Below are 27958 nucleotides of genomic sequence, written 5' to 3' on the forward strand. Positions count from 1 at the left end.
TTGTAGCTCTTGGTCAAACAATGTGGCTTTAGGCACAGTCCCTGCCAAGCTCTGCGAGGGATTAAACAATATAAGTGGCTGGTTCAATGGGGCTGTGGGGCTAGAAAATGAAAACTGTGGTCCTTCATGAGTAGAACTTAGGTCATTCAGGGTGTTTCCAGTGTGGTTTTCACCGTAATTGGTCATGTGAATCTCAGTAGATATAATGAAGATGAGAACTCCAGTGATGAAAAGATCTCCTTCGTTCTCATAGACGGCGCCAATTGATGATATGAGATCCAATAGAATGTAGGATTAGGATATATGTATGTGAGCTTGGTTTGAATGACCCATTCCCTTTGCCTTTATCCTTTTTTCCTTTTGTCATTTTGTGACATGTAATCGCCACCCTGTATAGTACCACATAACGTTATCATGCAGAGTCGTACGAATGGACATACCGTCCTTTTCTCTATTGTCAGGTGACTATTTAATTTCTTCCGGCGTCTATGTTGGCACGATCCCGGATATGTGTTATCTACTATCTCATCGACCTATTAAGTTAGCTGAATGGAATCCTTTTCTATTTGGCTTTGGCCTTATTCGATCAGACTGGTTGGCATGAGGTCCAGACCACTCATAAGAGTGGACTAACGTGTTGGACTATTATAAAGTTCGGGTCTAACCTTTCGCCGTAGACATAGCAGTGGCCGGGGTGTTTGAGTCTCATAAGTTATCACATACCATAATTGAATCAAAATTAAATTAAGATCAGGATTATAGAACTGAGTACTACAGTTAGTTGTGGCCAAATTTTAATAAGTTTAAATTCATTTTTATACCTTTTTTAGGATCAAAATAAATTAACTTTAATTTTTTTAAACCAGATACCCCACAAATTTTACAACACCTTACAATTTAAGATTCACATTGTTCTCTAATATAATGACATTATAAAAAAAATAATCTAAATTCTTTATGTATTTAAAATTTTTAAGCCTATAAATATTTTACTTCAATTCAAAATAAATTTTTTAAAAAATAATTAAATAAAATAAAAAAATATTTTTAAAAAAAATTAAGATATATCAAACGATTGAGAAAAACTAAATATTATTCATAAAATCATCTTTTATTCATTGGCTTCTTATGGCTGCCACCTTAAGGGTGTTTTTATAGTTTTTAAATTCTAATTCTATTGTAGAAATGTGTAATTACAATATAAAAAATTTATCTAATCAAATAATTAAATCTAGATTGCATTAAATATCATTTTCCTAAATTGTCTTGAAGAAATCTCCTTTCTAAATGGACGGCATGAATTTAGCTTCTAATACAAGCCAAATTAATTTAAAACAAATCTCACAAAATACTAAAATACCAAAATAACAAAATTGGCCTAAATGCAATTTGATCATACATGCATTACGGGGTCTGAAATAGTATTGTGCGTCTACATATTGAAGAGTGTGTTGCTTATTTTCTTATTCTCTCATGCTTCCCAAGTATAGTTCTCATCTTGTAAATTTTGAATTAAACGATAGTAGGTTGATTTGTCATAATTTGGAGTTTACTATTTTAAAATTTTGAAGTATCGTGTCATTTCTTTACTTGTATCATTTTCTCCTTCTTCAAAAAGATTCGTCCTCGAATCTTCAACCAAATGACAAAAATTGAATCGACATACATGGAATTCTCTTTAAATTCAGTGTTACTTGCGAATAAAGTACTAAACTTTGACATCTCTCCTTTTTTTTTTTTAATCAAACAATTGAAACAATTTTTTTTTACTCTTTTTGTTTTTATCTCTCAGTTTTTTTAAAAAAAATCTCACACAACAAAATGAAAAAAAAATTCTTTATTTTTTTTTAGAGAAACTACAAGATAAACTGAAATAAAAAAAATAAGATAAAATATATAAAAAAAACTTACGAAACAAATAAATATAGATAAATAGGAATTTATGTATCACCGTGCTCTGATATCAACTGATGCGGAATCTAGAATCAACATGTGATAAAAAATCTCGTCACACAACTTGACAAAAAACAAAAGAAAGATATCTTCCAGAAGGTTACTCTACTAAACTCCTAACCAACTAATGTGATTAGAAACATAGATAATAGAGTGGAGGTTGCTCTACTACATTCTTAACCAACCAATGTGATTAAAAATATAGATAATTAAGCGAAAATTGCTTTACCACATCTCTAACCAACCAATATAATTAGAAACATAGATAACCAAGTGATTCCAACTTCGAGAACACCACAACAAATTCTTGATAAGTTAACTAAGTATGGAGGAGATCCATATTAGAATGCCACAAGATTAAACCTTAATAAGTTGCTAAATAATAGAGAAAAACCAAATATTGTTCATAAAATCATCTTTTATTCATTAGATATATCAAACTTAACACATGCATTTCTTTATTTTTAAAATTTCTTAGTCTAATTACTATATTTCGACTTGCCAAATTAAAATTTTCTTTATTTAATTTTGTGTTAATTATTTTTGAAATAATTAAAATGCTTATATATATATATAGTATATTTTAATTTTTACTTTATGTTAAAATTAATAATTATATCATTTTATTTTTTAAAAATAAATAGTTTAGTTATTATATTTTAATTTTATTAAATTAGAAAAATATTGTTTCATGGATAAATTTTCAGTCTGTTAAATTTTAGAAATAAAGTATTAGAATTTTATTTTAAATCACTTACTAAAATGTATTAGTTGGTGGAACATATGAAAAGTATAAATGATAAGGAGTATATGTTATTAAATATTATATTTATAAACTAATAAATTAATTATAACATTTGCAGCTAATTTGTATGAAATACAATTTCTTTTATTATTTTTTATTATACCATAATAAATATATTAAAGTTTATTAAATATTAAGATATATTTTAAAAAAAATTTAAAAAAAATAAAATAAAATTATAATAATTAATTTATATGTTATTATAATTTGTAAAAGAAATGTGGATAATAATTTTAAAATAATTAAAAAAATAGGTAAAAATTATGAGATAGAATATATATATATATATATATTACCATCTTATAAGGTACAGAATTTATATAAATTACCATTGCAAGTCTACATAAAGTAAAATCAAACCAACAATAACAAACTAAACAAAAGCAAATCACCTAAAAAATCAAACAACAAAACAAGTAATAATATAATTACTGTGTGATAATATTAAGAATTTTCGCTTTCACTTGCTATCTGAAAAATATTATTAACAGCAATACAAACATCATCAAACATCCGCAACACAATAAATTAATAGATATAACTAAAATAAAAAAATCAAATTAAGAAACCATCACAGAATTGATCAAGGTAATTTATACTGAATTACCACACTATTCATATTTAGCAAATAAAGAGTATCACCTCTCCATAATAAAGAAAATAGAGCATAACATTACAGTTAAAGACTAAACAAAAAGCTCGAAATGAGAACACAAAGCAACAAGAATATAAAAAAAATAAAAATACAAAATATAATAAAAAAATGCCTTTGGCACACTCATAGCAAAATAACAACGATTACACGATGAAAAGAAAATATAATCATTGATCAAAGGTCCTGAAGGGCAAAAATATACGATAAAATAGTTTATAAACCTTAATACCTAAAGATAAGGGGACAATAAAATACCTACAAGAAAATCAAGCACTAATCAAAACAAAAAAAACTCAAAAAAATTATTTACAATTCCTTCCGATGAAGCTTCAGCTTCTCTCCTCTTCCGTTCTTCTCTTGCTATCTTTTCTCACATTATACTTGTAACGACCCGAAAATCGGACCGCTACCGGCGCTAGGATCCAGATCGGCTTAAGGCCGCCGGGACCCGTAGCAAGCCAAACATTCATCCTGTGAACATGTTTAATCCCATACATGATCAACAACATACATAAAAATTTTAAACTTTTCTTTCCATTCAATCACCAAACTCAACCTGTGCATGCACTATTCATAAACATAAACATTAACCCCACCTTGGAGTCCTTATCAATGCTCCAATAGGGTGACATAACATAAATTAAGTTTGGTTTACAATAATCATCATTAAACATTAAGATTATGTACTAGAAAGGGATTAACATAATACTATGGTCAAGCACAACTCTAATGTAATGACCCGGAAACCGGTACCCCTTAGTAACGGTCCGAACCATCACTGGCACTAGGATCCAGATCGGCTTAAGGCCGCCGGGACCCGTAGTCAGCCAACTATACTCTCTGTGTACCTGATAAATCCCATACATGATACAAAACGACTCAACAATCCTGTAAAACTCTGTAGGCTTAACTGCTGCTACTCAGATATGTCAATCTGAAATGGCTCTCAGGGCCTATACCAGGGACTACTATCTGCTGTGGGTCAAGGGATTGAAACCCTTTTTATCTGTAACACATCCCATTGGTATCTCATCAAAGCCATACGTTAAGCCCAACTCACACATTTCTCATCAAGAAACGTAAAACAGGATGCATGTACAAAGGGATTAATCATACATCACACTATGGCAAAGACACTAGAGAAAGCACAAGTCTATCCAGTAACTGACAGTACATATCGATACATTACATGACAACTAATCTTTTAATTACATCATGTCCACTATGCTATTACAACCATACATTCATGCATCACTATTCTCTGTACTCTTGCTGACTTTGACTTCCCATAGCTATCTCAGAACCTGCAAAACTGGGGTTAAGGGAGTGGGATGAGCTACTACAGCCCAGTGAGAAGGAACAATAAACAGTTCATTAATTACATGCTTTCATGAAATGTATCACATCACAAACATATCACCTCAAGGATGAACTTGTCACCAATAGCCCTTTACTGTATACATATAACAATATGTCCAACTTGCCAGGGGCGATTAGGCCTCACCTGGACTTCTCTTTCCTGACTTTATCACAAGGCCAACTGTGCCAGGGGCGATTAGGCCTCACCTGGACTTCTCTATCCGAGTCAGGTCAAACTGTCTATCTCATAGTACCAGGAGCGACCTGGACTATCCAGGAGCGACCTGGTATGGCTACCTCATGCCATAACTCTGTATCTGTACTCTGTGCTCTATCAAGGGCTAAGGATCATCCAACATTCATCCATACAAATATCATCTTATGCAATGCATCAAATTCGTGAAACGAATGCAATACAACCTAATATAAAACATGGCATTTTATGATGCATGGAACATGCTAGAAGCGTGTCATTTCTGAATTGAACATATACAGATTAGTTCCACTCACCTGTAGCCTCTGCTTGGCTAACTCTGGGCTAACTAGCTCTGGACCAACTCTACCTCTGAAGACTGCTAAACACCTCGTTTTCTCGGGTCCAATCCTACAATGGAGGACTTAAATGAGGTACCAAACATACTCTAGACAACAGATAAACATTTCTTAGACAACTTCCCAAAACCCCTCTAAAACACCTCAAAACATGCATGCAAAACACGCAAAGGAAGGCTGGGCAGGGCACCTTCGGCAGCACCTTCGGCGGCCGAATGTCTCCTCCAGAGACGAAAGTCAGGCATGTTCGGCGGCCTAACTTGGACTTTCGGCGGCCGAACCTGAGTTCATCCAGAACTCAGTTTCGTGCACAAGGACGCCTGCCAGTCCCTCCATCACCTGCTCAGCCCTCAATACATACATTAAATCCCTCTAAAACATGCATAAACACTTTAACAAGCATAAAGGAGCTTCAAACAACTTAAACTCCAACAAAACAAGCTCACAAGGCACACATCAAACATAAAGGATTCATAAACCCTATTATGCCCATCTCATGCAAACTCATGCCTAGCTCCCTTTTCCCTTTACAAAACTCATATAACCCATCATAAAAACCATGGATCAACACTTACCTTTTGAAGAACAAAGGCTGGTATGATTCCAACTCAAAGATATGGAGAAACCAAGCTTCAAAAGCATCAAACTCCAAAACCTTGTTTAAAGCTCATCACTTTTCAAAACAAGGGGAAAACTCATTAAAACCGTGAAAGAGGTGAAGAAAAAACCATGAAAACACTTCAAGGAGATCAAGAACTTACCTAGGCCAGAAGGAGAGAAGAAGTCTCCCCCTTTTTCTGCCACTCGGTGCCCTTATAGATGAGCAACCGCCTCAGGTTCGGCGGCCAAACCTGCATGCAAAACCATGCAACGTTCGGCGGCCAAACATTGCCTTCGGGGGCCGAAACTAGGGGACTTTCGGCGGCCGAACTTTAACTTTCGGGGGCCGAACCTGCATTCTGCCTCCTTGGCCTTTTCTCTTCAAAACTCAATCATTTTCACTCTAAACCTTTCAAATACTTGAAAATATTTTAGAAAACCTTTCTCTTACCCTTTTAGAACCCTCTGACATCCTCGAATTCCACCGGACGGTAGAAATTCCGATGTCTGAATCTGCCGGGTATTACATCTAAACTTTCATAAGCGTCATTACTTAACATTTCTATATCATACTTTTACATTACATCATGTCCATGTCCACATTTAGCTATTACATAATACATGACTCTACTCCTGCTGACCTCCTAGTCTACCCTGTACCTGCAAACCTGGGGGTTAAGGGAGAGGGGTGAGCTTCTAGAGCCCAGTGAGCAGAATAATAAAACATAGTATTTAAAACATATGATAACATGGAATGCGTCACAGCACAAACAAATCACATCAAGGATGAACTTGTCACCATTTAGCCTTCCATGCTGTCTAATCATGCCAGGGGCGTAATGCAGGCACGCCTGGACTTCCATATCATAACATACATATCCAATAGTGCCGGGGGCGTAGTGCAGGCTCGCCCGGACTTTCTCTTACATAGTGCCAGGGGCGTAGTGCAGGCACGTCTGGACTTCCATACCATATCATCATGTCATAACATATGAGGGCTAATGGATCATCCAACATTCATCCACATCAACAGCATAATATGCAATGCAATATATTCGTGAATTCTAATGCAAGCATCATAATATATCTCATGGCATTCATGATGCGTGAATCATGCTAAGAATTGATTTATTTACTTTAAAGCATAAAAAATTATTCCACTCACCTCTGGCTGAAGCTCTAACAGACTCAGAAGCAGCTGAACTCACTGCTGGGGTCCTTGGTTCCTCGGGTCCGAACCTACACAGGTGGACTCAAATGAGGGACCTAACATACATAAACATGACTCTAAAATACTCCACAAAAACCCCTTAAAACACCTTAAAACAATCACATAAATCATGCAAAGGAGGACTGAATAGGGCACTTTCGGCGGCAGGTTCGGCGGCTGAAAGGCCCTCTAGAGCCGAAAGTCATGCACCTTCGGCGGCACTTTCGGCGGCCGAAGGTTCCCTCCAGAGACGAAACTCATGCATGTTCGGCGGCACCTTCGGCGGCCGAAACTCCCTTCCAGAGCCGAAATTCCACTTTCGGGGGCAGGGTTCGACAGCCGATACATGCTACCAAAGGCAGGTTCGACGGCCGAAAGAACCTTCGGCTGCCAAACCTGAGTTCTTCCCAAAGGGCAGAAACTCAGCTTCTCCATGCATAAACGCCTCCCAACTCACTCAATCATGCATTTTCCTCTTCTACAACATGCATTCTCAAGCATACAAGCTCCTAGGGGCTTCAAACTATCCTAAACCCCAATCTACAACACATCAAACATGCATATCCAACATACATTGCTCATAAATACACATTTAACCATAAACTCAACATAAACCTACACATGCATTTCTACCCCAAGAAACTTCATAAAACTTACTTAAAACATTAAAGGAACTATGGATTTACTCTTACCTCTTGAAGAACAAGAGGAGAGACGATCCAACTTGGAGATGGGAGAGATCTCAACTCTTTGGTCTCCAAACTTCCAAAACTCGCTCTTTTGTTCAAATATCTTCAAATCGACATAAAGCTTGTTAAAACATGAAAGATCGAAGGAAAAACATCTAAAATGAACCATGGGAGAGCAAGAACTCACCGTGGCCGAAAGTGGGGAGAAAACTCGCCCGTTTCAGCCATGGGGCTCTTATATAGGGGCTGACAGACCACCTTTCGGCAGCCTAAAGTGCCTCCAAAACTCATGCAAGTTCGGCGGCCGAACATGAGGTTCGGCGGCCGAACCTTTGAAACTTTCGGAAGTTTAACTTGCCCCCCTAAACCATCCCACGTTCGGCGGCCGAACTTGGGGTTCGGTGGCCGAACCTGGAAATGTCTCCTTGGTCTTTTTCATTTAAAACTCAATTTCTTTTTTGCTTAAAACCATAAGATACATCAAAACATTTTATAAAAACATGATTTTACCTTTCTAGAGGTTTCCGACATCCGAGATTCCACCGGACGGTAGGAATTTCGATACCGGAGTCTAGCCGGGTATTACAATACTCTATGATATAGAGACCACATATTAATATATTATTTATTTGGAAGTTGAGTATGATATTTTTATAAGGTAAATTGTTGATGTTAATTTATTAGTTTACCGTCATTTAAATAAAAAAAATTATTTATTTATAATATTATAGAATGATTTATATGTTTATCTATATTATACAAGTTAATATAAACATACTTTGTCTAGCCTCATCAAAATATCAAACTCAGTCCACTAAAATTATTTTCGAAATAAACATGTGTTTATATTAAATTAAAAAAATGTTTTAATAATACATGATTTCTTACGATATAAGAAATTATATGACAATAAGATTTCAAATATTATAATTTTATGTTTAATTAATTATTAAAATGTATTAGTTTATACAATATATGAAAAATATAAATGCAAAGGGTATATGTTAATAAATATTATGTTGTTTTTATTAATAAAATAAATTATAACATTTTAAATAATTTAAAATAGTAAACTATATATTTTTTTTCTAAAATAAAAAAAGTTCGGTGCAACTATGGTAAAACTCTCGTGGCAATGAAATTGTCTTTTTCTGGCAAAAGAAAAAAAAAAGTTGTCTTTTAAATGTTTTTATGGTGGCTATTTAGATTATTATTTTAATTTTATTGGTATTTTAGAAAAGTTATATATTAAAAAAATTAAATTATGACATAAATCACTATAAATAAAATACTTTTTGTTTTTTTTATTTATTGTTAAAATTTTTACACAATAATTAAATCATTTAATTGAAATAATTTTTCATTTATCTTAATTTTATATCTATCACTTAATAAGTAACATAATTAAAAATAAAAATAATAAAATAATTATTCTACAAATTATACGATTAATTATTATAATTAAGTATAAATAAAAGTAAAAATTAAAATTTTTAAATAAAATAAATTATAAAGAGTATCGATTTAATTTGATGGTAATTCTACCAATTTCCCATTTTCGATTGAAAAAAAAAAATCAGATAAAATTCAAGGAAGGAAGAACGCATCACAGTGGGCCAGAGAAAAAAAAAAAGAAAAAACAATAATAAATTGGTGAATGAGGAAATGACAACGAAGGAAGTCGTATTTGCTTCGCTGGATCAGAACTCCAGTAACGTAATAAACCAGTTCATAAACTAATCAGTTTTCAGTTTTTCTTTACATCTTCTGTTAATTTCCGTTTTCGTCTTCAGTTCTTTGTAAATCCATTCCATTTTCTGCAAAAACACTTTTCCCCGATTTCCAATCCCAAATCTCATTAAACATGTCATACGCATACCTCTTCAAGTACATCATCATCGGAGATACTGGTGGGTAGTAACCAATCTCCTTCTCCTCTTTCTGCTTATGGATTGATTATTTTTGGTGGTTGATCGATTTGATTGTAATTTCAGGAGTTGGGAAATCCTGTCTTCTTCTTCAGTTCACAGACAAGAGATTCCAGCCCGTCCATGACCTCACCATAGGTGTTGAATTTGGGGCTCGAATGATCACTATCGACAACAAACCAATCAAACTTCAAATTTGGGACACGGTTTTTTTCTATACTTATTCTCATCTTCTCTATTTTTCTTTCGATTAGTCAAATTTTTTTATTTTCTTCATGATGTGGTAGGCGGGTCAAGAGTCCTTCAGATCTATTACGAGGTCCTATTATAGAGGGGCTGCTGGTGCGTTACTTGTCTATGACATTACCAGGTAGGTGCCGTACTTGGGGAGTCTATATTTGTTCGTTTGTAATCATCAGCTACACTGTCTTGATGCAAGTTAATTCTAGATAGATTGTGGGTTTTCTCTTATGTGCAAATTATACTACATGATTCTGGTGGCACTCTAATAAACTAACTAAATTCTGAAATTTGCTTTGCTTCTTCACATGCTTCCCTTAAACTATTGTTGCCTAAGGTCTCCAATTGGAGGACCTATTTATTTCTAAATTTTTTCGTCACACGGCGTTGGTCAGTTGCTTAGCATAGCCTGCCTTCTGTCCATTTTGTGCTATGCTTAATATTGATGTCCACTTCCTTTTCCTTTTTATACAGGAGGGAAACTTTTAATCACTTGGCTAGCTGGCTAGAGGACGCCAGGCAGCACGCAAATGCAAACATGACAATTATGCTTATTGGTAATAAGTGCGATCTTGCGCATAGAAGGGCTGTGAGCACAGAAGAAGGGGAACAATTTGCCAAGGAGCACGGTTTAATCTTCATGGAGGCCTCAGCAAAAACTGCTCAGAATGTTGAGGAGGTGAAGGAACATAGTAGCCATATGTTGGAGAACGTTTTGCCAAAAAATTCCCTCTTTTTTTATCATCTTTTAAATTAGATATTCTTATTGGAAGGTTCTCCATGCAGGCATTTATTAAAACCGCTGCAACAATATACAAGAAGATTCAGGATGGAGTTTTTGATGTATCAAATGAGGTCAGATTTCTTTCTTTAACATGGTCATTCCCAAATGCAGTCTAAATATTTTCAGCATATCTTACACCCTGTTTGGGTGAAAGGAAAATAAGGGAGGAAAGAAAATAAGGATTTTCCATCTTTCACTTGTTTGGAAAGAAGGAGAATAAAGGAGAGGGAAAAATAAGCTAGGAAAATAGTATGTGAAACCTATGAGTAACTTTCTCTCTAAATTGCAAGACAAAGAATAGTAAGGATTGAATATTTTTAGTACTTATAGTAATTTATTTTAATTGTAAATACAAGGGACAAAATAGATATGTTACTGTCAAAAAGGTTTTTTGTCAAACTTTTTCCTTTCTAACATCCAAACGAGGTAAGAAAAATATCCTTTATGTTTTCCCTCCTTATTTTCCTCCCTTTATTTTCTTTTCCCTTTAAAAGTTCCCCAAACATAGTGTTAGTATCTATAGTCCATTTGACTGAATGCCGATTGATTATGTGGATTTTGAAAATTGAAGGTAGAATACCCATTATGGTTAGCTAAATTGTTGCAACTTTAGTGATCCCAATTTGGGGTCATGAGTTCAAAACATAGATATCTTCCTAAAGAACAAGGGAGATGGTTATACTGGTTCCCCAAACATAGTGTTAGTATCTATAGTCCATTTGACTGAATGCCGATTGATTATGTGGATTTTGAAAATTGAAGGTAGAATACCCATTATGGTTAGCTAAATTGTTGCAACTTTAGTGATCCCAATTTGGGGTCATGAGTTCAAAACATAGATATCTTCCTAAAGAACAAGGGAGATGGTTATACTGGTTTAATTGCTTTGGTTATTGCTTTTTGCTATTCTCTTCTTTAGAAAATATATAGTACCTATTGGTTACTGCCCCAAAAGTTAGGTACTGGAGGGAATTCAAATGGTTAAGGATAGGTTAGATGTTACTGCTATTCAAGTTTTCACGAGCTTTGTTGTTCTCAACATATGGGGTTGCACTTTGTTGATGTTGTGTAAAAATGCAAGTGACCGTTGATTAGTGCTATGAGGATTGCGTGCAGAAGGTTTTCAAATTAACCGGGTTTGCTTATCAATCTTTACGCAAATTTTCATGAGTTCAATCTGTTATCACCTTTCATGACAATTTGCATTATTTTCAACAATGAAGCATGGGCAATAAATATGCAGAGGCATGCATGCAGACGTATTGTAATATTGCTGGATGAGAGTTGTAGATGGTGTTGCTGACGCTGTTGTGGTTCTTTGCAGTCTTATGGTATAAAAGTTGGATACGGTGGAATCCCAGGGCCCTCTGGAGGCAGAGATGGCTCTGCTTCTCAAGCTAGGGGCTGCTGCAGTTGAAATTCAAATTCATTTGCTATACCGAGTCGCAACCAGTTTTCACTTTTCTTCTATCATTGGCATCTGAATATTGTATCTTGTTTTGATATGTAAGGATGCAGGGCATGTGATACATGTACAATCCACCTTGATTTCACGTCTATTGATTGTAAATTCATCAAATGCTTTAGTTTCCTTTTCCCATTATTTCGCCTGATTGTATTAGTTTCTTCTTTTGCAGTGTTGAAGGAAACTCTGAATTGTGAAATATAGAAGTCTATTTTAATGTATGTACTTGTTACGTGTTGATGTTTGATACTGGTAGATCAGAGTTATTGGGAAGCTAAACAAGGTAGTTTCATCTGGTGGGGTTTGCATGTAACTTAAAATTTACATCATCCATAAAATTCATGTCAACGTTTAATGATATCTTACTTTTTGCTCCCAAAATGATCCTATAATTTACCGATCTAATAAAGAGCAAAAAATACACTTGGAAATTATCAGCTAATTCCAAAGCCAGATATACCCTTAAAAAAGTTTACATAGATGATGAGTCGCAGCTGACGGTGTTTCAGGGCATGTATGGCTGTTCCAGTCGAAGGTTAATTGTCACTAAAAATCTGTGCCAATCAATTAGGAATGTGTTGCTGCCTTAATTACCGCCATTACCAAAGCCAAGGGCATTGGAAGAACTAATGGATCGACATTGTAAAGCCGATTATGCAATGACCCGCAATTCTCAAAGATGCAAACTTGGGGTACGTGGAGTAGCTACAGCTGGGAGTAGCGATGCATGTCTGCCTCTGGGGGTGACATAAACAGAAGAAGACGAAGAAAAAAAGCAATAATTAATTCTCCGTTAGCTTCGTCTCTGTGTTGTCCGTCGCCGTCAAGGAACTCTATATTTTTTTCTTGTAGTACAAATATAATTTTTTTTTTTTTTAAATGAAAAATTTTTTCTTTCCTCTCAGCTTTTTGGTTCAATTCTTTCACTCGTCTTCCACTGGGGGTCGAGACAGAGACAGACACAGTGGGGATGAATTTGAAGGACGAATCCAATAATCAAATCCAACCTCCATTTTTGATCTGAAACGAATCAAAATCAGCGGATCCATGAATTCTTATGCGTAAGCTTCAAAATCTCCTCTCTTTCTCATAGTCAATCTAATTAATCTGAATAGATCACTTTGGTATTAATTAATGGCTTCCCCTGGTAATCCTCCAAATCAAGGGGGTGGCGTGTTTGATGTGAATAAGCTGTTCAAGCCGTCTTCAAGCCCTATGAATATGAATATGATGCAATCTTCAAACCCACCACAACAGCAGCAGCCACAGCCACAGCCTCCTTTGAGTCCTAGCAGCTCTAACCCAGTTGTTGGCAATCTCACAACTTCTCCTTCCTTTCCTCTCCCTTCATCTCTTCCTGCTTCTTCGCCTCCATATTTAACTCCATCTTCCTCTTATCCTCCTCCTACTGGGCCTTACCACCCTTATCACCCTCACTACCTCACTCCTTATCCTACTCCTGCTCCACAACTTCAACAGCATCACAATCAGTTCCTCACTAACATGCAACAGCAGAATAGACTTCAACCCATTTCTTCTTTTCCTCCTCCTGCTACTGCTGTCGCTGCACCTTCTATTGCTCCTTCTCCTTCTCCTTTCTCGCCTAATAACCCTAATCCCAGTGGTGTATTAATGGACATCCTCACCAATCACCACCACCAGCAACAACATCCTCCCTCCACTAGTCTCATCATGCCCTTCTCTTCCGCATCTTCTTCGTCAGCTGTATCTAACTTCAATGCTCCCATCCCATCTGCCCCGCCTGTCAGTTTGGCATCCCCAACTCACCAGCCGCAGCAGCCCAGCCCAACCCCCATGAGAATGCTCAGCAGCAAGCTCCCCAAAGGGCGCCATTTGATTGGCAACCATGTCGTGTATGATATTGATGTCAGATTGCAAGGCGAGGTGCAGCCACAACTCGAAGTCACTCCCATCACCAAGTACGTCTCTGATCCTGGTCTTGTACTTGGCCGTCAGATAGCTGTCAATAGAAATTACATTTGCTATGGACTTAAGCCTGGAGCTATTCGCATCCTCAATATCAATACTGCCTTGAGATCCTTGCTCCGCGGACATAACCAGGTTAGACTTTTTTTTTTCTCTTGCAAACCTAGTAGTATTGTTTTTCTTTTATTTAACAACATTTTTCAAGCCTTAGAAGTGATTATTAATTTCATTCCTCTGAAAGTGTGTGCCTTTAACTAATGCCACATAGAATTTTGAACAACCAACAAGAGGACTTTTAAGGGTATTTGTTATCAACACATCTCATGAAGCCGCAAGAATATGAATGGTTATTTGTAATAGCTGCAAAAGTTTTTCTAACCTTATTAAAATTATTATGGTTGCTGCTTCCTCTCACATTTTCCCCACATGTTATATGGGTGCACCTAATCTCGTCAATCATATTATTCTTCATTGTAATTAGTTGCCTTTATGTTTTCAGGTTCATATCTAGTTCCTACCTGTTGTCAATTAGTTGTGAGTGCTTAATGTGCTTTTGGAAAAAAAAGAGTTATTTTCCAGTGCTGAATGCTGATAGAATTCTAGTTTGGCCATGCTTATATTCTCATTGCTAATTTCCTTCATTCTTTTTATTATTGGGAGATGATTCCAGGAAAAAAGATTGTTATTTATTTCTTCCTTCTCCTTTTCCATGTCATGAGTGGTAATATCATTTGTAGGGGTGTTAGAAGATACTGATTCTGGACTGCAGCATTCATCTATTCTTCATATCTATCTGACATTTATTGATGCAACTCTTTTCATATTGCTTTCTTGTGAGTCCTGACCTAATATGCTAGGACATAATCGACTGAGCTTTTACAATTTATATTTTTCTTTACTGTCCTTTGCTGCTTTTTGCACAAAGTTCTTGTCAATGTAAATACTTGACCACTAAATAGATAAAGATCCTGCTACTTATGATTCATTAGAATTTTAGCATTATACAGCACAACATGCAGATAATATCCAAAGTTTTTGGATAGGCTGGTACTCTGTAGATCAAGCCTCATCAATTTCTCTGTTTTGGTTGATTGAATTTCTTTCTTTTATGTGGTGATCTCAATTGGCTAAATTTTATGCTTTTTTCCCTGTCATGGAACATATTCAAGGGTGAATCACCTTGTAATTCGTTTTTAATAGCATCTATATAATATATATATATATATATATATATATATATATATATATATATATCCATATGACCCACTAAAATAATTTTTTTCCCCACAAAATTTTTTAAATATTACTATATTTAATAAATTTAGACTTTTGTTTGCATAGTATTGTACTTTTTTTTAAAATAGTAATTAGCATTTAGATCATAATTATTTTGATAATTGATAATTTGACATGAATATATAAAACATCTAGTATATATTTTAGTTTGTTTAGTTGAGAAATTGGCATCAACAAAACCTGTTGCAACTGCAAGTGTTGAATGGGTATTTATTTCTGCAATGGAAATTGTGAAAACTTGATTGCAGAATTGAATAAGTATTTTTATGATTACTTATATTTGAAGCTGTTTTTGACAGCATTGCTAATGAATTAATTAAGTGATACTTTTTATAAAATAAAATCTCATCAAGGATAATTGTAATTTTGAAATTATAGTGAAAATTTATTATTGCATGAAATTATTTTCTTTTTCTACTCAATTCTGCCAATAGATATTTACATAATTGTATACAGTATTTTCATCTGAATTGAATAAATAAATTTTCTTTTTACCCCACTAACTCAACTTTTTGCCGCCTGCATTCCATTTTGTTTGGGATAATTATCTGTTGCTTATTCAAGTATTGCATTATATTCTTGTAACCATACATCCTCTGTAACATGTTCAGTGTCCTGTAATATTATAATTTGCAGATGTAGCATGCAAAACTTAAACTTACAGGTTTCTCTCTCTTTCTTTCTCTCTCTAGATCATTAACATGCACTTTTTTTTTGCTTTTTTTTCCCTTTTGTGTAGAAAGTAACAGATATGGTGTTCTTTGCTGAGGATGTTCACCTTCTGGCCAGGTAACTTTTTGCATTGTTAAGCACAAAAAAGCAGAAAATAAGTAGAATATGCTAACTTTCTTTTCTGCAGCACATGCATTGATGGACGGGTCTTCATACGAAAGATCAATGAGGGGTCAGATGAGGAAGAGAAGCCTCAAATTTTTGAAAGGATTATCCTTGCCCTTCAGATAATATCAGAGGGAGAATCAGTCCATCCACGAGTTTGTTGGCATCCTCACAAACAAGTAATAATGGGTTCTGTTTTTCATGTTATCAGTATGCTATCCTAACACCATGTCCTGATACTGTTATACATTTTTCTTTTTTCTCCACTTGTTGCTTGGTTTTTGCTTACGGTTGTTAGTTTTGCATAATTTTTTTATTGCCTAAGTACTTTACAGGAAATTTTGATGGTTGCCATTGGAAATCATATCCTGAAAATTGATACCATTAAAGTTGGCAAAGGTGAAGTATTTTCAGCAGAGAAACTTCTCAATTGTTCCACTGATAAGTTGATTGATGGGGTCCAGCTTGCTGGTAAGCATGAGGGTGAAGTTACTGAGTTGTCAATGTGTCAATGGATGACCACCCGTTTAGCTTCAGCTTCAGCAGATGGCACGGTCTGTTTTTTCCTTCATCATCTTCTTTGCTTGGCAGTCTTGTAATATGTCCTTTTACTATAGCTATGCGGCTTTTGCTCTCCTCCTCCCCAGCCCCTTCCAAATACACACCCATATACCTTTTAGTGGTATGGATAGTGCTGTAAAGGAATTGTGTATTTCAGTTTACATAGTTGCTATCTGACTAAGTCACTACATGGTTCATCAGCTTTGGTAAAGATCAATATGTGACCACCAGTTAAATAGTTTATGGTTTATTCCACTTTTTGTGCTTTTTGCTGGATGAACAGTCAATATCTTCTGCAGGTCAAGATTTGGGAAGACCGAAAAGCAGTGCCACTTGCAATTTTAAGACCTCATGATGGTGACCCTGTAAACTCTGTGGCATTCTTGACTGCTCCCCACCGTCCTGATCATATAGTTCTTATCACTGGGGTAGGCCCTTTCTTTCCCTTTCAGCAAAAGATGTTGTGGTGCATAACATGCTTAACATGTTTCAGGTCCATAGAAGTATTTATTTTATTTTTTATTTTTCTTTAGAAAAAAGGCAACTTGAATGGTTTTTTTTAAACTTCCAATCATGCTATTGATCTAGTAGCATGGCCTGATGGCAATAGTAATCACCTATAATCCTTCATTGTACATAATTCTTCCCGTAATTAGATTAATGTTTATTTAAATTTCTTATTTACAGGGGCCACTGAATCAGGAAGTGAGGATTTGGGTCTCTGCAAGTGAGGAGGGCTGGCTGTTGCCTAGGGATGCTGAATCGTGGCAGTGTAATCAGACATTGACCTTAAAGAGTTCTGCTGAATCTACTTTTGAGGATGCATTCTTTAATGAAGTTGTAGCACTGCCTCATGCTGGCTTATTTCTGTTGGCGAATGCCAAGAAGAATGCTATTTATGCAATACACATAGAATATGGACCTTATCCAGCTGCTACCCGCATGGATTACATAGCTGAGTTTACAGTGACAATGCCAATTTTGAGTCTAACTGGAACTAGTGACAGTTTACCTAATGGAGAACATGTTGTTCAGGTTTACTGTGTCCAAACACAGGCTATTCAGCAGTATGCTTTGAATTTGTCACAGTGCCTACCACCTCCTCTGGAGAACATGGAGTTGGAGAAAAAAGAATCTAATGTTTCTCGTATTTTTGATGCTGCTAGTTCTGATGGTTCCACTATCATGAAATCTTCTCATGAAAGTAAACCAACTATGGTTCCCCTAGGTAAAGGGGCTCCCATAGAACCTATGCTTTCCAGCAGTTCTGAGAATGCTCCCACAGCAAGCCATCCTGAAAGCCTGACTGCCTCTGAGGTTGCTATCTTGCCTGATATTGATACTTCAGGTGTAGACACCAAGGATGGTGCTTCGGCTTCACATAATAGTATTGAAAATATTGGTATCTTGTCTCCTCCACTTCCATCGAGTCCACAGCTCTCTCAAAAATTGTCAGGCTTCCATGGTCCATCAAAGAGCATCGAGCCTAGCATGCAACTCAATAATCATGTAGTTGACCAGCCTGTCCTTGACTATTTGGTTGAGCACAGAATGGATACTGCAAATGACATGGCTGATGTCCCTTCTTCAGGTGACAATTTGAGGAAGGGTCAGAAAAACATTTCACAAACTGACATCTCTGTGGTTCCTGAACCTCCTGTAACGTTTAAACACCCAACCCATCTTATAACCCCATCGGAAATACTATCAAGAGGTTCCTCATCTGCTGAGAATTCTCAAATTTGTCAGGTCATGAATGTGGGAGAGGCAAAGATCCAGGATGTGGTTGTCAACCATGACATGGAAAGTGTGGAGGTAGAGGTTAAAGTTGTTGGAGAGACAGGAACCAATCAAAGTAATGACTTTGACTTGCCTAGAGAATCCCATGCCAATGTTCCAGAGAAAAAGGAAAAACCATTCTACTCTCAGGCCTCAGATCTTGGTATCCAGATGGCCAGAGATTGTTCTGTGGAAGCCTATACTGTAGGGGGAATTCAGCAGGCTCTTGAAAGTGGTGTCTCAGACATATCAGATAGACCTCCAACAAATGGTGAAGATGGAGGGCATGATATAAGAAAAGATACACCTGAAAAGGTTGGTGAATCAGAAACTTCTGTGGTAGTCCCCCAGTCCACTCCATCTACAAAAGGAAAAAAACAAAAAGCGAAAAACTCTCAATTTTCTGGTCCATCGTCGCCTTCTGCAAGTCCTTACAACTCCACAGATTCATCCAATGAACCAGGTTGCAGTTCTGGTGCCCAATCTAGTGACGCTGCTTTATCTCAATTGTCTGCCATGCAAGATATGCTTGATCAGGTGGTTGAAGTTTGAAAATTGAATTGTTGTGTTTGTGTTTTGCAATTGTGTGCATACATTTTGATGAGTTCTTTGCAAGTATTACCCCATGTTAATTTGGTGCCGTGGTCTAACTTGCTTGATATATTATAGGATAAATTACACTTTGGTCCATGAGTTTTAGCATAATTAACGGATCGATCCCTGTATTTTTTAAATTGAATACTTAAATTTTTCTATAATCAGTCTATCCAAATGGGAGATTTCCATCCATTTTTGCCGTTAAAAGTGTAGAAATATTTTTATTACCCTTTTTAAATGGGTAAACTACATATTAGTTCTTAAGTTTTAGCATAATTAACGGATTGGTCCCTGTATTCTTAAAATCGAACACTTAAATCTCTCCATAGTTAGTCCATTTAGATTCTAATCTTTTCATCCATTTCTTGCAATTAAAAGCGTAAAAATATCTTTATTGTTCTCTTTTTAAATTAAAAATATTAAGGAATTAGAGTTTTAATCATTTTCCTTTATTTATTAAAATTTAAACTTTTTAATAATTTCTTTTTCATTTGAAAGACCACTTAAGTCTCCATTAACTTTTATCTAGATTATCCTATTTAATTAAAATTTAACACTTTTTGTTCTTCAATTTCCGTTCATTAAAATATTCTAGTACTTGATAATTTCAAAACTTTCAAACAATACTTACAATTTCAGTTATTTTTAAGTGGTTCCAAGTAACCTTTAAATAAATTGTAGATTTTTACAAAAGGTATTTTAGGAAGAAATTGTACTTTTAAAAGTTTGACCACTCACTACTTTAAACTAATGTCTATAATGGAGTTCTGAACTGTAATTTTGAATGGATTGAATATAGAGAGATTTAAGGATTTAATTTTAAAAATATAAGGATTAATATGTTAATTACGTTAAAATTTAGGGACTAAAGTGTAGTTTACGCAGTATAAAATGCTTCACCCACCTATTTTAGGTATTTGAAATGTTTATTTTTCCTTTGACTTGTTGACTAACGGAATTATGGAGAGAAGGATCTCTCATTTGGACAGATTTATTATAGACGAATTTAAGAGTTCGATTTTAAAAATACAGGGACCGATTTGTTAATTATACTAAAATTCAGGAACTAAAGTGTAAATTAGCCTTATTATATTACCCAACATCAGTTCTCCTGCTCTTTAGAAGATCACCTGACTACCCATTTATGTTTGAGATTTTGATCTGAAAATTATCCATCATTTCTCTTGCAACCTTTCCTTTCCCTCTCTCTATTTGCATGGGAGAAATGGTTGTGGAGATGACAATGATTATTAATGGTGGTGATGGTGAATCATGCTGGCAACCAATGTTGATGGTGAAGTGCCATTGCAAATAATTTTGTATAATAGATCCATCATTGATATTATGCATCTACAATTTTCTCAATAAGTTAGTTCTAGGATTTGAGGTTAACAGTGCATGAATTGGATCAATAGACATAAGAATTGGATTTTAGTCATCCGATACCAACCAATTATCACTCCCAAATTTGATCCAATCCTCTTTAATCTAGCTGGAACATTTCATGATTAAATCTCTCTCCTCATCTCCTTTGTATATGAAACGTTTAGCATAGGTTATGCTTCTGTAGACTTGAGTGTCTTAACCAATGATGACGGCTAATGGTTTTGTTTTAAATTCACAGTTACTGAGCATGCAGAAAGAAATGCAGAAGCAGATGGCTGTGATGGTTTCTGTCCCAGTTTCCAAGGAAGGCAAAAGACTAGAGGCATCCTTGGGCCGGAGCATTGAGAAAGTTGTTAAAGCTAATACTGATGCTTTATGGGCTCGTTTCCAAGAAGAAAACACAAAGCATGAGAAGTTAGAGCGAGATCGTACTCAACAGATGATTAATTTGATTACGAATTGTGTAAACAAGGATTTACCAAGCACTTTAGATAAAACTTTAAAGAAGGAGATAGCTGCAGTTGGACCTGCTGTAGCTCGTGCAATTACTCCCACTCTGGAGAAAAGCATATCTTCAGCGATTAACGAGTCATTCCAGGTGAATGTTCAAGCTTTTCAGTTATCAAAATTTCTGTCTTGTCTGGTTGTTCTATTTAATCAAGACTTGTTTTGTGATCTTCAACCCTTTGAATCAAAGTACTTCGTCTTTTAGGTGCATTATGACTCAGGAATCAGATTAGATTCTGTTGTTTTACTATATTCATTACCCTGAGCCATACTTTGATCCTACGCATTGTTTGTTGTGTTAGCTTTTCAATATTGTTTTGCTTTATTTGATGGACTTTGTTAAATTTGGGTCAAACCTAACTCACCCCAAAAGCTAGCTCAAGGGGAGGAGTGCCTAAGGCTTATAAAAGGGGCACATTATCCCTTTCCACAGTGGATATGGGATTCAACACATTCCCTTACGCCCAGAATTTTACTGGTGCATGACATATTTATGGGAGGCCCAACATTGGATGGAGAGCCTTTGATACCATGTTAAATTTGGATTATGTTTAACTCACCCCAAAAGCTAGCTCAAGGGGGAGGTGTGCCTATGACCCATATAAGGGGCACATTACCCCTTTCCACAGCCAATGTGGGATTCAACAGACTTGATCCAAAATGCTTGTTAAACTGCAAAATAGCCATCCGATTTCCAAGACCTATTAAGATGCAAAAATTTTGTAGAATTTATGTTCTTGTTTTTCCCCATAAAGAAGGCTTGTCAATGTTTTAATTTTATTTTATTTCTTATTGTTTATTTTTTGCAGAGAGGGGTGGGGGAGAAGGCAGTGAATCAACTGGAAAAATCTGTTAGTACAAAACTTGAAGGCATGGTAGCCAGGCAAATGCAATCACAGTTTCAAACTTCTGGAAAGCAAGCTCTTCAGGTTGTTTTAAGTTAACTATGAAGCAGTTACTTTAAACATTGTCTTTAATGGTTATGACTTATGAAGCTTCATATTTACTAGGTTGATATTGAGTAGCTTTGTTTCAGAGTTCAGACCTTTCTATTTCATTTTTTCTTAAAGATCTTACTGACCTTTTTGCATCAGTTTTTATTAATTCATTATCATAATTTTATGAACTTAGGTATCCCGAGAGATGTTTTAGTTTTATACCTGGCTGGAATGAATGTGATGTGTTTCTTTATGTGCTTATATGGAATTTATTCCTTTCCTTCTTTCTTAATCATTTTCAAGAAGCAATTCTTTGATTCTAATGAAAATTATGTGATTTATACTTACAGGACGCACTGAGATCTAGTTTGGAAGCTGCAATTATTCCAGCATTTGAGATGTCATGCAAATCTATGTTTGATCAAATTGATTCCACGTTTCAAAAAGGGCTCATTAATCATCTCAATGCTGCTCAACAACAGTTTGACTCTGCACATTCTCACTTGGCCGTTGCTCTTAGGGTAATGATACTTGTTGCTAGGAGCATTTTAAATATCCCTATATTTCTTCTGCTTTTTATTTATTGCTATAATTTTTTTTTTGCAATAAGCATAATTTTGTGCTGATAATGTCATTTGGATTTTAAAAACTCTTTCTTTTTTTTCTCTTAATATGTGTTGCTATAATTATCTGTTTTTTTTTCCTTTTGATAAGCATAATTTTGCGACTTTTTTTTTTGTGTTTGGGTGTGACTAGCATAACTTTTACTAATAATGTCATTTAGATTTGAAAAAATCATGCATTTTGTTTCTCTTTGTTTGTGTTTGGGCAGATTTAGCCCTGCATACTGCTTTATGATATTCGTAGTTCACCTCTTAATAAGACCTTGTATGCACATGCTCCTCATGAAAGTGTGATTTCAAAATTTATAAGCTGCTAATGGTATTCCATACTTTGGAAAAAAAAAGAAGGTATTCCATAGATAAAAATATGAAGTCCTGAAAATCACTTATACAATATAATATTTAGCTTTACAACATGTCAACCTCACGACGGGCTTATATGTTAGATTGATATTGGAATTAGGAATCTAAAGAGCTTTCACTCCACAGTCCACACTGCTCTGCCATTATGTATCTGTTTCAAACAACTTCTGAATTATCTTTATAAATTCATTGCTGCACCAGGCTGTGTAAATATGATTTGTTAAGTGGCTAAGTGAATGGACCCCATAGTATTATCAATGCAATTATGATATCAAAGAAAACCTATATTAAAGTGTTTTTACGGAAGACATATGTTGGTAGGACCAAGATGTTCTATATTTACATTTCATTGCATGGCAGATGTTATGTGCTAGAACTGTAATGCCCTTCAAAACAGAAAATAGGGGGAGAAAAAGATAGAAATATACTAGGTTGAGAAAAAGGAAAGGCAGCAGGTTTAGAGAGAGTTAGAGGAGAATAAATATAATTCTTTGTATTGACTCTATGAATGAATGGATACTGATACTGGTTCTGCTTTTGAACTTCTAGCTAGTAACTAATTCTAAAAGCTGTAACTACTCTTCTAAGATGGTCGTAACTACAATACTTCTCTTTCCCCTATTTCTAACTGTGAAACTACCAGCTAAACTAACTGAGCTACTCTTTAGTCACTTACTACTCCACACTTTAGTCATAACGTTTCCCATCTCTTGAAATCATTCTTGTCCTAAAAGATGAAGAAATAACAATCAGAAAAACATATTAGCAAATTATAGACCATGTGCTACTAAGACAATTTTGATGACCAAAACTAATACCCTGCATATTGAAACTTGACTTTCTTCCTTCATGTTTCCCTTTCTTTCTTTGCCTTCCCCATCTTTCAAATTCATCTTCTTCGTAATTACAAATGCGGCTCCCTTCAAGATTAATTTCTTTTGCAGCCTTTTTGATTATTAAATTTGGGCCAGGCCTAACTCACCCCAAAAGCTAGCTCAAGGAGGAGGATTGCCTATGACCCATATAAGGGGCACATTACCCTTTCCACAACCGATGTGGGATTCAACACACCCCTCACGCCCATAATTCCTACTGGTGCGTGGCATATTTATGGGGTGCCCAACATCGGATGGGGAGGCTCTGATACCATATTAAATTTGGGCTAGGCCTAACTCACCCCAAAAGCTAGCTCAAGGAGGAGGATTGCCTATGGCCCATATAAGGGGCACATTACCCCTTTCCATAACCGATGTGGGATTCAACATTGATTTCTCCCGTTTATCCTCTATGAATATTAGGAACTCACAATCATGATTCTCTTGAACTAATACGTTCAGTTCATCCCCACTGCTACAGGAAATTGCAATCTCCATCAAGGTTACCCCGTGATGCTATTTTTATGCACTAGACTCAAACTTCAGCAACAACAACCTCATCCTGCTTAGTTATATGCTGAAGGCCATAACAGAAATTTTGGTCTATCTTCATATTGAAATGCTCTAGAGATTTGAGGATTTTTTGTCAATGTCTTCTTGATTCTCAGAAGAAGCCATGCCTGCATTTTCAATTGAATCTGCTTGATCCAGAACAATCTCCTCTTTATCACTAATAGTATCAACCTCTTCCTCTTCTCCATCATCCACAATATCAACCTCTTCTTCCTCCGTTCTTCACCTTCTCTAACAATGTCAAGCTCTTCCTTTCTGCATTACCATGGCAAAATGATGCAACATCAAGAAAATCAGTCTCCTCAGCCTCTCTCTCCTCAATCTTTCTCAATTCCTTGCCATCACTTTCAGTTTTCTGATTTTTCTTTGGGATTTTGATCCACTTTTTCCAGCAGCTTGTCAATATGCTCAAGCGGTAGCCAGAATGATTTTTTTGTTGCCAAGGTTGTAGTTCCATGGCTGATTGTAGAGTTGCTGAAAGAAGAGAATTCTGATGGCCGATACAGAAAACAAAAAGAAGAGAAATTGAAAACAGAGAAGAGAGGGGAATCTGTTCTTGACAGTTAGAGAAAGAGAGAGAAACAGGAAGAAAGAGAGGGAAAATCAAGTACAAATAGAGGACTTTGAAAGGAAAGAATCAGATATTTTCTTGATATTTCTAGAATTTGTCAACTGGACAGAATCAGACCTGAAACAGGTAGTATCAAAACTGAAACAGAGTTCTGACACAGATAAATGGAAACGGAAAGCTTGAAGATAGATCTGAGAGAGATTAGTTGAGAAGAGAAACAGAATGAAAGAAAGAATCAGAAGAAGTAGGAAGAAATAGAGAAAGAAAGGAAGAGAAGTGTTTAGAGAGAAGGAAACAGAGAAAAGATAGAAGGTAGACTGAGTTTATTGATAATTCTTGAAATTTCATGAAAGAAAAAAAGATAGAGCAGAAGAATTAATTGATAGATTAGTAGAAAAAAACGTGGAATTTTGGGAAGCCTTGGACCTGCTCTAATACCAATTGTTATGTATCAGACCTGTAATACCCTTCAAAACAAAAAAATGGGCGAAAACAAAAATATCGGCGGAGAAAGATAAAAGTAGACTAGGTTGAGAAAAGTAAAGAAGATATAGAGAGAACTAGATATATTGATTCTTGGAATGAATGATTGCAGAATGCAGATACTGATATCGTTTTTTTATACTTCTTCTAGCTGGTAACTACTTCTGACTGGTGTAACTACTCTTCTAAGAGAGTTGTAACTGCAATATTTCTCTTTCCCCCCTTTCTAACTGTGGAAACTACCATCTAAAATAACTGAGCTACTCCTTAGTTGCTTACTACTCTACTCCTTAGCCATCACAGCAGATTTGAGGTTATTTTCATCTTGTGTTTACAGCCGTTTGTAATTGAAACTGAATGTAATTTGGGGTGCTTTGACAACTGCAGGATGCCATCAATTCAGCATCATCAATCACTCAGACCCTGAGTAGTGAATTAGCTGAGGGCCAACACAAGCTCTTTGCTATTGCAGCTGCCGGTGTGAACTCCAAAGTAGCAAATCCCTCTTTGAGTAATGGACCATTGGCTGCTTTACATGAAATGGTATGCTTTTTGTATATTATTGAGTTTTTAGAGGTATCTGCTTGCAGAAAGCAGTAATCTACTTTGTTCTCAACTTGTAAAGGAATTTTTCTTGCATCTGACATGTGGACTGGTCATATAAACAGGCTGAAGCTCCTTTGGATCCAACAAAAGAATTATCCAGATTGATAGCTGAGTGCAAATTCGAGGAAGCATTCACAGCAGCGCTGCACAGAAGTGATGTCTCTATAGTTTCCTGGTTATGTTCTCAGGTATGATCTGTCATAAAGTTTATATTTCAGGATTGAAATTCTGACATCTCAGGCCTTATGGAAGCCCCTTTCTCTAGGGAATGATAAACCTTGTTTATGAACTAAAGGCACATATGATAAAGTGGTGAGATGCATACTTAATGCCTTCTAATCAGCAACAAAACAATTTGAGATGAGCAAAATGACACATCTAACTGGGAACATGTTTCGTGCTAGATATATCCTTTTGGATATTTCATTGCCATATCAACTCTGCTGTTTACAACAGCACTTGTCCTTGGGGTCTATCAGTTGAACCAGATCACTAGATAGATAGTTATATACAACTTGAGAATTGAGATCAGCCAAGCCATGCGGATAGCAGAATAACAAATTTATACATCTTTAAAACCAATTCTCTCAGATCAACCTTTTTGCATTTACAAGTTTCTAGATGATTTCCTTGACTTCATATTTTCTTATTGGTTCTCATGGAAAATTTGTAAGAAGAGGCCAGCTACCGGTAGAGAACTTAGGTCATTGGATTTGTTTATTCATTAAAACTGTCTGAGGGATTATTGTTGTTGCACATTGTGAGAAAGCAAACTGCGCAATGACACCAACATCATTGCATGGTTGAACAATTCACAGTTGATTTGATCTCCTTTTACCAGGTTGATCTGCCGGGGATTTTGTCCATGGTCCCATTACCCTTGAGCCAAGGAGTTCTTCTGGCCCTTTTACAGCAACTGGCCTGCGATATCAGCAAAGAAACTTCTAGAAAGCTGGCATGGATGACTGACGTGGCTGTTGCTATAAACCCTTCAGATCCAATGATTGCAGTACATGTGAGGCCAATATTTGATCAAGTGTATCAGATACTGAGCCATCAGAGGAATCTACCCACTACACCTGCTTCAGAATCTGCCAGTATACGTCTTCTTCTGCATGTCATAAACTCTGTGAAAATGAGCTGTAAATGATTCTTCCTATGTTTGTGCAAATGTGTAAAATATACTTTTGGTTTGTGTAGGAGTCTAGAAGGGTTTAAGGGGATTGCTGTTATGATTTGTATGAATTAGTCGCATACTTGTCTTTGTCTCCATTTTATGTTTGTTAGCCTTAAACAGTGAATCTCAATTGCATGGGCAGTTAAATTGAGCTTGTAAATGATTTTGTACTCTACTTTTCCCCCCTTAATAATATCATATGCAATTGCAATAACTTGTGAAGGGAAAAGCTTGCTATTGATATATACACAGGGCATGTGAGTGCTTATGTGCTGAGGAAAGATGAAAGATTCATCTTGGAAGAATTGAGGTATATGTGCTAGAATGAGAATATCCAGACCAAGAGGCAAATAATATGGTCTACCAGCACTGATCAGTTTCTCACCTCCTAGTTGGCCAGAATCCTGGGATGTTGTTGGATTCAGAACATCTGCTGTGATGATGAGCAGACGTGGCACAGATGGACAAATAGTAGTTAGCTCGAGCTACAGGATTAGATAACGTGGCATATGCATTGTGGATTTCTATGAAGCGTCCCCCATTATGATTGGATGAAGCTGTGTCTGGATGGTAAAGTTTAGCTAAGCTTCTGTATGCAG

The 27958-nt window shown here is 35.8% G+C and overlaps 2 protein-coding genes across 4 annotated transcripts; both read left to right on the forward strand.

Moving 5' to 3' along the window:
* Positions 1–9498: 9498 nt before the first annotated feature.
* LOC110622783 (ras-related protein RABB1c) lies at positions 9499–12461 on the forward strand. Of its 2 annotated transcripts, none has more exons than XM_021767419.2 (6): positions 9499–9733; positions 9818–9957; positions 10039–10121; positions 10466–10670; positions 10778–10846; positions 11999–12025. In XM_021767419.2, the coding sequence occupies exons 1-6, from the start codon at positions 9688–9690 to the stop codon at positions 12008–12010; spliced, it is 555 nt and encodes a 184-aa protein (XP_021623111.1). In that variant the 5' UTR covers positions 9499–9687; the 3' UTR covers positions 12011–12025. The 2 variants fall into 2 exon arrangements, with proteins under 2 accessions (XP_021623111.1, XP_021623110.1); XM_021767418.2 differs by lacking the exon at positions 11999–12025 and adding an exon at positions 12100–12461 and having other exon boundaries at positions 9500–9733.
* Positions 12462–12734: 273 nt separating this feature from the next.
* LOC110622782 (enhancer of mRNA-decapping protein 4) lies at positions 12735–27573 on the forward strand. 2 transcript variants are annotated; one of them, XM_021767417.2, is made up of 13 exons: positions 12736–13301; positions 13406–14322; positions 16223–16272; positions 16343–16499; positions 16656–16874; positions 17181–17309; positions 17569–19197; positions 20882–21241; positions 21960–22079; positions 22439–22609; positions 25964–26119; positions 26245–26370; positions 27024–27573. In XM_021767417.2, the coding sequence occupies exons 1-13, from the start codon at positions 13298–13300 to the stop codon at positions 27330–27332; spliced, it is 4347 nt and encodes a 1448-aa protein (XP_021623109.1). In that variant the 5' UTR covers positions 12736–13297; the 3' UTR covers positions 27333–27573. The 2 variants fall into 2 exon arrangements, with proteins under 2 accessions (XP_021623108.1, XP_021623109.1); XM_021767416.2 differs by having other exon boundaries at positions 12735–14322.
* The last annotated feature ends 385 nt before the right edge of the window (positions 27574–27958 follow it).

Source organism: Manihot esculenta, chromosome 9 (genome assembly GCF_001659605.2).
Source record: "Manihot esculenta cultivar AM560-2 chromosome 9, M.esculenta_v8, whole genome shotgun sequence".
Taxonomy (NCBI): Eukaryota; Viridiplantae; Streptophyta; class Magnoliopsida; order Malpighiales; family Euphorbiaceae; genus Manihot; species Manihot esculenta.

Excerpts from the sequence above, each read along its gene's own strand:
- LOC110622782 (XM_021767416.2), top strand. The coding sequence starts at position 13,375 with ATGGCTTCCCCTGGTAATCCTCCAAATCAAGGGGGTGGCGTGTTTGAT. Across the intron at positions 17,310-17,568 it reads ATATAGTTCTTATCACTGGG|GGGCCACTGAATCAGGAAGT; the intron begins GTAGGCCCTTTC and ends TCTTATTTACAG. Across the intron at positions 19,198-20,881 it reads TGCAAGATATGCTTGATCAG|TTACTGAGCATGCAGAAAGA; the intron begins GTGGTTGAAGTT and ends TTAAATTCACAG.
- LOC110622783 (XM_021767418.2), top strand. The coding sequence starts at position 9,688 with ATGTCATACGCATACCTCTTCAAGTACATCATCATCGGAGATACTG. Across the intron at positions 9,734-9,817 it reads CATCATCATCGGAGATACTG|GAGTTGGGAAATCCTGTCTT; the intron begins GTGGGTAGTAAC and ends TTGTAATTTCAG. Across the intron at positions 10,671-10,777 it reads CTGCTCAGAATGTTGAGGAG|GCATTTATTAAAACCGCTGC; the intron begins GTGAAGGAACAT and ends TTCTCCATGCAG.